General features: G+C 57.8%; 3 protein-coding genes across 3 annotated transcripts; 1 reads left to right on the top strand and 2 right to left on the bottom strand.

Moving 5' to 3' along the window:
• Nucleotides 1–770: 770 nt before the first annotated feature.
• On the bottom strand, nucleotides 771–1601 carry FIBRA_01062 (uncharacterized protein; the record flags this gene model as incomplete). Its single annotated transcript, XM_012322944.1, has 5 exons — nucleotides 771–959; nucleotides 1024–1278; nucleotides 1331–1389; nucleotides 1438–1522; nucleotides 1575–1601. The coding sequence occupies 5 exons, from the start codon at nucleotides 1599–1601 to the stop codon at nucleotides 771–773; spliced, it is 615 nt and encodes a 204-aa protein (XP_012178334.1).
• Nucleotides 1602–1708: 107 nt separating this feature from the next.
• FIBRA_01061 (uncharacterized protein) lies at nucleotides 1709–2707 on the top strand (the record flags this gene model as incomplete). Its single annotated transcript, XM_012322943.1, has 3 exons — nucleotides 1709–1874; nucleotides 1949–2058; nucleotides 2111–2707. 3 exons carry the CDS (start codon nucleotides 1709–1711, stop codon nucleotides 2705–2707), a joined length of 873 nt encoding a protein of 290 aa, XP_012178333.1.
• Nucleotides 2708–2912: 205 nt separating this feature from the next.
• Nucleotides 2913–5970, bottom strand: FIBRA_01060 (uncharacterized protein; the record flags this gene model as incomplete). Its single annotated transcript, XM_012322942.1, has 13 exons — nucleotides 2913–3265; nucleotides 3329–3500; nucleotides 3561–3819; nucleotides 3880–3986; nucleotides 4053–4181; nucleotides 4238–4345; nucleotides 4413–4642; nucleotides 4705–5005; nucleotides 5054–5179; nucleotides 5237–5506; nucleotides 5576–5672; nucleotides 5727–5815; nucleotides 5881–5970. The coding sequence occupies 13 exons, from the start codon at nucleotides 5968–5970 to the stop codon at nucleotides 2913–2915; spliced, it is 2331 nt and encodes a 776-aa protein (XP_012178332.1).
• Between the last annotated feature and the right edge of the window lie 4698 nt (nucleotides 5971–10668).

Raw genomic sequence — 10668 nt, 5'->3', positions numbered from 1 at the left:
TGGCACCCAGGGACGACTAAAAGTGATCTTTCCGATCCTGGACGCTGCGGCACAATTCGCAAGCGAAGATTGATTTCAACGGTTAGACTGGGTGCCAAATGCTTATGTACGTCATCCAACATGTTCGCTGTTGACAGCCACAAATTCGCTAGTTCTCGCCAAATTGTTCCCGCGAATAGCCTGTATACCCGACATACTTAAATGGCTATAGTATCGTGCTGCGCACGCCGACGTCTGCGAGCTTGGCGGCCTAAGCATCCATCTTGTCGTATTTACGTGCTGTTCTTACTCAAATAGGCTCGCCGTATTCAATCCCATTCATTCACCTGGCCAGGCTTAGCATCCGTGTCTTGCTCTTCATGGTAATTGCTTATCATGCACCGCGACCGAAGCTTACCCCTCCTGGCAAGCCTCCATGACACTCCCATTCTTCAGTGATCGGACTTGGGAGCCTGTGCAACCAATTAGACAAACAGAATGCACGGCGACTAGTGAATATGGCCATTGTCTGCATGAGAAATACGTCTGAATTGTACCGGATTCCACGCGTCGGCACCAAAACGTCGCTAAAAAGTCCGCTTTTCATGGTCATACTCTCACAGGCGGCCATACGAACCACAGCTCGCCATCTTCGCGGCAGGACCTCATGATTTCCGTCATTAATGCTCGCCAAGGCACGGCCTTCCGTCATGGATACATGAATATGCGGTGAATTTCGTAGCAGTCCAGGGCTGTTATACTACGCTCCCAGCAATGGAACGTTAAGAAGTCTAGAACCCCTTGTTGTGCCCACCCCTCTCGTAAAATGTCTCCAATCTGGTAACAATAGAATCAAGTGCCGCAAGCCAGTCGTCCAACGACTCATCCAGGCGCTCCGCGAGGACAGCAGGCCCCCCGTTAGGGTCGGTTGCTAACTTCGCGTAAAAGTCCGCGCGGTATGGGCACGCTTTCATTGCAACCTGTTTGGAGAAAGTGCCGGAAAATCAAATTCACGTAATCGTGTGCAGCCTCTCTCCCACCTACCGCAAAGAGACCTTTGACCATGAAGTTGTGGAACTTCTTCAGAGTCGCGTCGTAAGCCTGGCTGAATGCGGCAGAGAGCTCTTGTGACCGTTCTTTCTGGGCGTACTGCAGAGCTTTGCAGGTGAAGGAGAGACCACGAAGCAGCCACATGAGTCCTTCGGTCGCTGTTCGCTTCTTTTCCCCTTTCTCGTTTTCTACCAATTGCTCCAGTGTGCCAGACAAATCGGGGGTGGCATCGTAGCGAGCCCGAACTTTCTGTAGGATGCGCGCTCGAGACGACCAATACGACATGGTTGGTCGTGCTTACCACGATGTTCCCTTTCAGGTCATTCTGGACAGTAGTGAATGCGGCCGATCCCAACAGGTCTATAGCCCGTTTAGCAGGCTTGACGCAGCCCTGAATGTCACACGTACCAAAGAGACCCACGACTCCATTCGCAGCTTCTATGAACTGGAGGGTATCGACGCCATCATCGGAGACAGTAACATCTGCAAACGACTGAATGGCCCATCGAGCTCCTCCCGGATCCCATGATGATGGAGGTACGGACCTTGACTGTTTCGAGGTAAGGAGCCATGATATGAAAGATCGAAAGGATGAAGAGACGGGGGAAGTAGGCGGTTGTAGTCGACCAGCTGATGCGATGCGCTGTAAGTAAGTATTAGCTACAGCCACAGTCGCCCAATGATCGATGCCCGTAACCACTTATCTAATCGATCTCTCGGCCCGCAGCGCCAGAGGCTGCTTAACGGTAACTTGCAGGTGCGCGCCTTCGCGACAAACCTTGTCTCCAATCCCATCTTCGACGACCTCCATTCATTCCATCTGGTGATTCAGGGTGTTCGACCAGGTAGGCAGCTGCGCCTCCTCCATTCAATGGCGACCCTGCTCAGCACATTATTGCCCCCGCACGGTGCCAGATAGAGATGCCTCATGCAGACTCTGCACTGATTCCGTCCGGGCTCAACAAGTCTGCCTTTTGGCAGCACGTCCACGTCCAATTGGCCGCCTTACTGGAAGGACAGCGGAACTGGGTGTGTCCCATTCTCAGCTTCCCCGCTATCTGATGTTTCATACCGCGTCCAGGTGACCAACCTCGCCAACGCGTCGTCTCTCATCTACAGCTCTCTCCTCGCATACGAGCCTTATTTTGGACACGGAGAGAGAGCTGTCAACTGGTGCGGTGCGTATTTCATCTCAGCTCTGTTACCGGACAGTGTATTTGGGGCGTATCGCGTCGGCCCGGCCCTAATTATTTCCGTTTTCTCAGGATTTTACGTTGTCGCTCGTCTCTTTCCCCAGCCACAAATAACCCAGGCTGGCGCACACGGCGATGTTGCATCGGAGGCATCTCATAACCTGCTACTCGGGCCTTTCTGCGGAAAGCCAGCATGTCAGTTTATCAACACGACCCCAGACCAGGCTCGCGGAGTCTGCGCTGACGCGTTCATCAGGCGACAGACTGCTCTCGTTCCCGATGTCAACGCATATCCCGGCCACATCGCTTGCGATGGCGAGACACAGAGCGAAATTGTCTGCCCTTTGATCGTAAAGACGAGTGGCTACGAGACGGTAGTCGGGGTATTAGATCTCGATTGTCTGGCCTTGGGGGGATTTACCGAGGAAGACCAGCAAGGTCTGGAGGGGATTGCCAATCTCCTGGTACAAGCATGCGACTGGTGATCCCAGAGACGGGACCACATGCATCGCGACCCTCTCCATCATGACACATCCTAATAGAATAACTGTCTCCGGAAACCATCCAGAGATCTCCTATCGGGATTCTTGATCACCGTCGACAGTAAGTACAAATTACCCCTCCAATGCTTAATCACCGTGTGTACAATAGCTTGTCTACTCTCACGAACAATTTTTGAGCGTTCGATTGTTACGCCTGTCCAGCTTGTTGCCATGCGAGAAAATCTTCGTGTAGTTTTTTTTGCGCTGTCCAGTCCTTCTGCACCTTCTTGGTCTGATTTTTGCTCAGTTCCTTCCCCTCTCCGTCCGTAAGAGGAAGCCCGTTCTCATCCCAGCTCCCGTAAGCACCCTCGGAGACGTTTGGTGGCTTGAACATATCTTGCGGCGCTACGCTACCCTTCTCCAGCTTTTTCAGTCGCTTTTGGCGCTCGGCCTCCACGGCGGCTGCCTTCTGTGCGGCCTTAGCTTCGGCCTGAGCGCGCTTTTCGTCCCGTGCCTTGATGAGCTCTGCTGGCGGCACGAACTTGACCAATGCCTTGCCGTCTAGTTGATGAACAATGAGACTATGCCATTAAAGACGCAGAGCATCCCGACCAAGACGCTCACCTTCTTGGTCGTCTAAAGCAACGCCCAGCGGCACGAGGTCCACATTTCGTAGTTTGTCCGAGAGCGCCAAAATCTCCTTGAGGGCCCCGTCACCTTTTGCAATGGCCAGCTTGCGTACACCGTCACGGAATGACGACAGAGTCCGAAGGTACGGCATGAGGGTCTCCTCTCGCTACATCCATGCATCAGTGGAGTTGTCTGCGGACGCCCTCTCTCAGGCAGCACGACGTACGTTCACGCTGCCCTCGCCAGGGTCACGTTCCTGGCCCCATCCAATTTCAGACGTCTCGCCTTCACCCAGGCCGAACATGCGCAGCATCTGGCCCACCCAGCGGGCCACACGCACGACGACGGCCACGTCCAGATCTTTCCCGCGCGAGTTGATGTATACGTTCGTGCGCGAGACCAGCTCTCGTATGACGTTGAGTGCCTCCGGGGTATTGAACGAGTCGCATAACGCAGCGCGGAAGGCTGCCTGGCTCTGATGAAGACTGACAGATGCCTCGTTGGCGTGAGCGTCCACGCTCCCATGCGACGCTGTGCAGACGCACCCGTTCGTGAGCTCGCGCTCTGCACTGCCAAACCGGTTCTTGCCATCCAGCTGGGGCCCATCAGCCTCCGATTGGCCGACGAGTGCCTTGATCGTGGTGAAGAAGTTCTGGCAGGGAAAACACGGCGGATCAACTGTCGGCAATGAGGTGCAAGGCACATGCGGTTTCCTTACGTTGAGGGCAGTCTCGAGGGTCCGAACCTCGCCTGTCATAAGCGATTCGGAAAAGTCTACCTTTGCATTCCAGAGCTGCGTCAGGAAGGCTAAGCGCAGCTGGCGGGCTGTGTACTTTTGCAAAATTTCCTGTAATCCGCAGTGAGCGCAATGACGGAAAATGGAGACGGCCATGTGGGACGCACATCAATCGTGATGAAATTCTTGAGGGATTTGCTCATCTTCAGGCCTTCGATGTGCAGATGGCCGGTGTGGATGAAGTAGTTCACCCAAGGCGAGCAATTATGGTAAGCCTGAGAGAACATGCACATCAGAATTCGCTGCATTGTGGCTATACGGCGCCCTAGGAGCTGTATTCACCTCGGATTGTGCCATCTCGTTGTCATGATGGGGGAATGCCAAGTCGATACCGCCCGAGTGAATGTCCATGTTGTCCCCAAAGATCGCGGACGCCATCACAGAGCATTCAATGTGCCAGCCCGGGCGTCCCGGGCCCCATGGCGAAGGCCAGGATGGTTCGCCCGGCTTCGAGGCTTTCCAGAGTGCAAAATCGGCGGACGAGCGGCGCCCAGAAGCGATGGACAGAGCTCCTGCACCATCAAGTGGTCAGCAAAAGCACCCGCGAGCAGTGTCCCAAAACGGTCAGATTAACCTTCGCCCTCCTCTAGCAGTTCCCGGTTGCCCTTGCTCCACGGTTCGAGCTTCGCGTAGTCATGACCGTCGGCTTTGTCAAATGCCCTGGTATCAAAATAAACGCTGCCATCAACCGCGTAGCCGTACCCATTTTTTACGATGCCCTCCACGAAGGAGACAATTTCCGGGACGTATTCTGTAACCCGGGTGAGCGTATCTGGATCCCGCACACGAAGGCGACGCATGTCCTTGAAGAAGTCCGCTTCCCAGTAGGCCGAGAGGGATCGGAAGATGGAATGGTCCGTCACGGTCCTGCCATGCTTCGAAAACGGTCACGAGAGCCAGACAGGGATGAATTGGGAACTCACTTGCTTATCCAGCGAGATGGCCAGAATGTCCTTCGCATCGTTAATGAGTGCGTGAGCGTGTTCTTGCGAGGTTCGACCCGATCTCAGGAGTTCTTCCGCTGCCTCGAGGGCTACGTGCGCGCGGTTCTTCGTGCGTCCGTGAGAAATCAGAACGGGATGGGTGAAGCTGTCAGGTAAACATACCGCAGCAGAGAAATGCATTTCGAACTTTTCGTTCCTCTTCAGACACTCCTGCTTCCATGTCTTGTCTTTGAATTGAATGGCGAGCCGAGGCCATGCCTCCCACTCCTTCCCCTGTGCAGGCTTGTCCTCTTCTGGAAGGCCCTTGTCCACATTTGACTCGATGTATTGTATCCACGCGACTCGCACCGTGTCCAGAAGCTCTCGAGACAAATGCGCGGTATCCGCGCGAAATTTGTCTACGAGATGTGTTTGTCGGGCGCGAAGAATGATCTGGGGCGCAGCGTTTCAACGCGGGCGGTCAGCACGCGGGCAGCACCGTGGGCCGTGCTCAGGGCTCACTTTATCGTCGATGTCGGTGATGTTCATGACAAAGTGGACGTCGTACCCAAAGTAGTCGGTCACGATGCGCCTGAGGACGTCCTGGGTGACATAGTTTCTGAACGCGGTCGAACAGCAGCCTCACAGACACGCCGCGCGCCGCAGGACTCACCTGGCGTGTCCCATGTGCGACGCGTCGTACACCGTCGGCCCGCAGTTGTACCACTTCACGTGCCGCCCGCTGCCCGCCACGAACTCTGTCTGCGCACGCCCATCGGGCGGATCTGAGCACGCTGCGCGGGGTGAAACTCGGGAGGGGGACCGACCTTGGTGCGCGTGAGCGAGTTGTACACCTTGAGGACGGGCTCGTCGGCCTGCCGCGAGGGCATCGACCAGGGTGGTTGCTGGACAGCCATGGACGCGCGGGGCCTCGAGAGACTCGGAGAAAGAGCGGGAGGGCGTGGAGGGGGGCGTAGGCGGGAGGAGAGGAGGCAAGAGCGGTGCAGCATGCGCAATCCTCGGACGCAATTCCGCCAATGGCAGGGCCCGATGTGACTCGAACTAGACAAGGGAAGGAGTTCGTATTATCGATGAAGTTGATGGCCAACTTCACGGCCTCGTGACTAAGTCCCGTCGTGTAAGCCTCCGCCTGTTGCTCGTCGCGACGGCCGCTTGTGTCTCCCTCTTTTCAGCCGACACGCGACGACGACGGCTTCAGACCGAGGGTGCCCTCTCGTCTCCGAATACTGCTTTTCGATCCCACTTTCCGTGCATTTCTCAGTTGCACAGGGCCAGCGCACGCCTTATCTGATAAGGCGCTGTGACAGAAGATAACAAGTAAAATAGCTGATGGGGGAGCATCTCCACACACCGACTCTCGCGCTCAACAAAAAATTCTGGGCCAGGGTTCTCACAGCAGTCGCTACCGGACATCGGGCATCCCCCGCACAACGTATCGGTCATTCAAATGCCATTCGGTCTATTCAAGCCGATTACACAATTCAAACGTGAATGAATGAAATGAATCATGTAAAAGTCAATCACGATATATGAATTGCACGCCCACGAGGCCTGGCGCAACCTGAATACACCTGGATCCCCCATTCATTTCGGTTTTTGCAAACTTGTCCCATTGACGCCATGTTACCGCCGGATTTCGTGTGTGTGCATGTGCAGTTTCCGCCGGCGCTCAGTGGCACCACAGGGGCGCCTCGTGCCATTTGTAGAATCTGTGTTACTTAGCAGCTGGTGGACCAATGGGTCCGGACTTATCGCTGATATCACAGCCCCACGCTCCACGTTGTCCAAAGCCCACCTTACCACAGACTCGCGACGGGCGCAAATTTTGCGAGGAGCAGCAGGCGCCACAGTCATGCTGGCATCGGTCCAGAAGCATCAGGCACTGTCGACGCACCGGGGGGGAAGGAGGGAGGGGCTCGGTGACGTCGCAGAGAATTGCGAAGATCGAGGATGCGGGCACCAGAAACTCCGGTCGAGGAACGGGGGACTTGCAAATGCTCCTCTATGAAGCACGCAAATTCCTGGCCGTGTGGCCCCCAAACGTGCGGCCCTCGCGCGTCTCCAAAAATGCGTATCCCGGGGTATCAGCGAGTTTGAATGCGATACGGGCTGTCGGACGGCATTCGAAGACCCGGGCTCCACAACTGTGCCGTGTGACAGGTCGAGCGCAGAGGCAAGACGAACAGATTACGAATAGGCAGACAAACGGGCATATGCATCTTGACAAATCCTCCGCGATGTCTGTTGCAGCGCCCCTTGATACGGACGGAGACCTGCCAGACACACTTCACGGTGACGATCCGTGCACCGGCGCCCCCGGGTGCTTCACATGGTCCGTCGGCGCACGCTCGGGACATGGCGGCGTCGATATCCGGTGGGTGGGCGGCTGGCCAGGTGCCGTAACCGACGATCGGAAAACGGATGATAGAGCGCAAATGTTAGAAGGTTATCAAGGTAATGATAGACGACGACGTCTGCCGCTGGCGCCGGAATTTGCCAGCGGGCTGGCGGGGACTGTAATTCGGGGAACGGCGCACGAGAGGGGCGGGACCGATCGGCAATGGACCAGGACAAGGCTCGTAGTTGCCCAAGACTGCAATTTGTGCTACCGCCTCCCATAACAATGACAGCAGCCGGATAGCAGGGTCCTGTCAATGTCCGCCGAGGCAGCGGGCACAAGGCGTCCAAGGATACTGTATAATGTGAAGGGTGTTGGGTGCGAAACGTGCCAGGGGCATGGGACCGCGGTAGGGTGGGTTGAAAGAGATGCTGTCGCCCGATGTATGCGTCGCTGATTGCTGAGGAATCCGGACAAGTACAATCTAGCCGGGAACGCCTGCGGGGAGACTAGAAGTTGAGATAAACTCGGAAGAATAAATTTTTGGCACTATCAGAGTGCATACTGATGGGACAACGTTGCGCACGCACGAATACAATGGCCGAGTGGTAAGGCTCTGGAACCTGGGTCGGAGATAGTTGGTGGTCCGCTGATTTAGTCCGCTGGCATGATTTGTCGGGGAATGATAGAGACGCCACCAAAATCCTGCGGGGAGTGCGTGGCAAGCGGACGAGTGTGATTTTCCTGGCCTATCGGGTAGAAAACGGGTGCCGGCTGAGTGCAAGTCAGATCCTGTCAGTGCGATTGACTCGTGGTGCGCGAGAGAGATCACTCCTAGTCCCAAAACGCACAACTTGAGCCCGCTTTCCTTGTGGAAGCCGTTACGGCAGATTTGCAAGTCCACAGATAATTGACCTGGACGCGGTCGGGACCCGGGGCGCACTAAGAATGATCCGCTGACACGCTCTGCATTGGTCCCTCCTCGGCGGGGGGAGGGGGGGGGGCGAGCCTTGTGGTCTGGAAGGGCCAGGACATGTTTCACAGGCTGAAGAGAGGACTGCCCGCTAGAAATGTGCGGACAGCGCGTGGGGACAAAAGAGGCCGAGACGGCTAGCGGACTTTGTCACTATACGGTCGGGAAACGCGGCAGGACGAGGGAGGCGGGGCTGGTGCTGGCGGAGAGGACGAGGCGGAGAGGATGGCGGGGAGAGGCGGAGAGGCGGAGAGGGGGGAGGGGGGGGACGGTGCCGCCGGGTGAACCCGAGCGCTACTTGGCAGGTGTGTGGCGCAGATCTGTGAGTGGCAGATGGGCCCGCGAGTGGCGACCATAGGCTGGGACTGCCAGCGCATCCTCCGCCTCGTCCGCCCGTCCCACGCACAGCCGTCGCGTTCTCTGCGTTGCAAGGGCAGGGATGTACGTACTCGGACACAGTACTGGCTCTCGCTCTGTCCTTCTCGTCGCGGGATCGGAACGAATGGAGTCTGCTCGAGCCTCACCCGAACCTCGCGATCGTGTTTCGACCGGTGTCGACCCTGGCCATTCAATGTCTCCCTTCGCGACATAATTGAGCCCTCGTCGTCTGCGCCCGAGATGGGCTCCTCCGCTTACGTCGTCCTCCCGCACACTGTGCTTGCGACGTGCGCGAGCGAGCAGGCGTCGTCGTGTTCGTGTCGCCGTCGTCCCCGGGACCTATGTATCTGCCTCTGCCCCACCTCCGGAGAGGCTCCCAAGTGACGAGGACTCGGAGCAGCAGCGGCGTGCGTTTGCTGGCTGGCTGTGCTCGGACGAGCCTCGGACGACAGACGTCGCGATGGCGCACGGCGAGCACGGTTCGAACCGGATCATCCGAGAGTCGTCGAGAGTGCCCGCCCCGCGAGCGCGATCCGAAAGGAGGCTGCAGAAACGATCCATTGCGGATTTTCACACGGGGGCTGGGATCAGAATTTGTATGTGATTGATGCCCTTCTCAGGTTCGCAGCACGCTTACCCACTAATTGACTGTCCACCCCGGAACTGCGATAGGCGATTGGCAACGCTCGCCTTCACACCGCCAGCTCCCTCTTCCCCTTCCCCTTCCCCTTCCCCTTCGCGCGAGTCGGAATGGTGCGGCTCCTATTGGCCCTGCATTCAAAGTTCAACATCTCATTTCCATCCCTGCCTAGGAACAGCCGCTTCTCTTCTTCGCCCCTCGGCCGCACCACATCCGCCGGTTCCGCAATCAATTTCTTCGTTTACTAGCCTGGTGCAAGAATAGGGTGGTGTCGTCGCTGCGGCGTCGTCTTCCCTCATCGGGCATGGATCGTTTCTGACGGATACCATCATCCGTTCCATGTACCCTACCCTGCACGCACCGGTCCGCCCCCTCGCCTTCTCCCTCCCCGCGTACCTCGCCCACTCGTCCTGCCTCATATAAGCCGTCGCCTGCGCCCTCCAGCCTCCCCCGCCTCCTCCTACACCATCCCCACCATGCAGCGCCCGACATGCACCGGCGTCTGCGTGCGCACCGTCGACGACGCCCACGCCCTCTTCTTCGCTGTTCTCCAGGGCCTGGCCCCGATGATCACCCAGCGGCTCAACGCCGACGAGCGGCAGCAGATCCTGCCCGGCTCCGTCTTTATCTGGGAGGAGCGTGATGCCTACACCGACACCACCGGCGTGCGTCGTCTGTGCCAATCCCATCCTTGTTCGCCTGCGCTGACACCGACCATCAGGTCGGCATCACTCGCTGGACGGACGGCAGACGCTGGGGCCCCTCGAGGGTCCGCGACGTGAGTCTGCCCAGTGCCCGAACCGGCGCAAGGACCCTGACCGCCCGCAGGAATTTCTGTTCTACCTCGAAAAGCTCCCGGAGTTTGATGCAGACCCCGCACTGGCAGAGATCATGTACGTAAATCCTCGCCCTCTTCGCACGCGCCCCGTCCTGATCCCTCGTCCACGTTTCCTCTCCCCTCCTCTCCCCTCCCCGCCCCGCCCTGCAACGGCGCCCGCGGCAGACTCGGCACGCGGCTCGTCAAGCAGACGTACTCCGCATTCGTCCATCTCGCCGCAGGCCGGCGCAAGTGGCACATGGGTGCGTCCGTGCGCTCCGCTCGCCGCCCTCTTCCCCGCGACTCACCCGCGCCCCCCCAGTGGCGTACACGTCGAGCCAGACGCAGGACGCGCTCCGCACCATCGAGGCTGTCCCCCAGCTGCACGCCCTGCGCCACGCGATGCCCGACGGCCTCTTCACGAGCGCACGCATGGTCAAGGGCCGCG

Source organism: Fibroporia radiculosa (genome assembly GCF_000313525.1).
Source record: "Fibroporia radiculosa TFFH 294 genomic supercontigs, scaffold465, whole genome shotgun sequence".
Lineage (NCBI taxonomy): Eukaryota > Fungi > Basidiomycota > Agaricomycetes > Polyporales > Fibroporiaceae > Fibroporia > Fibroporia radiculosa.
Note: the sequence above shows the minus strand (reverse complement) of the source record. Positions and strands in the feature narration are given on the sequence as shown.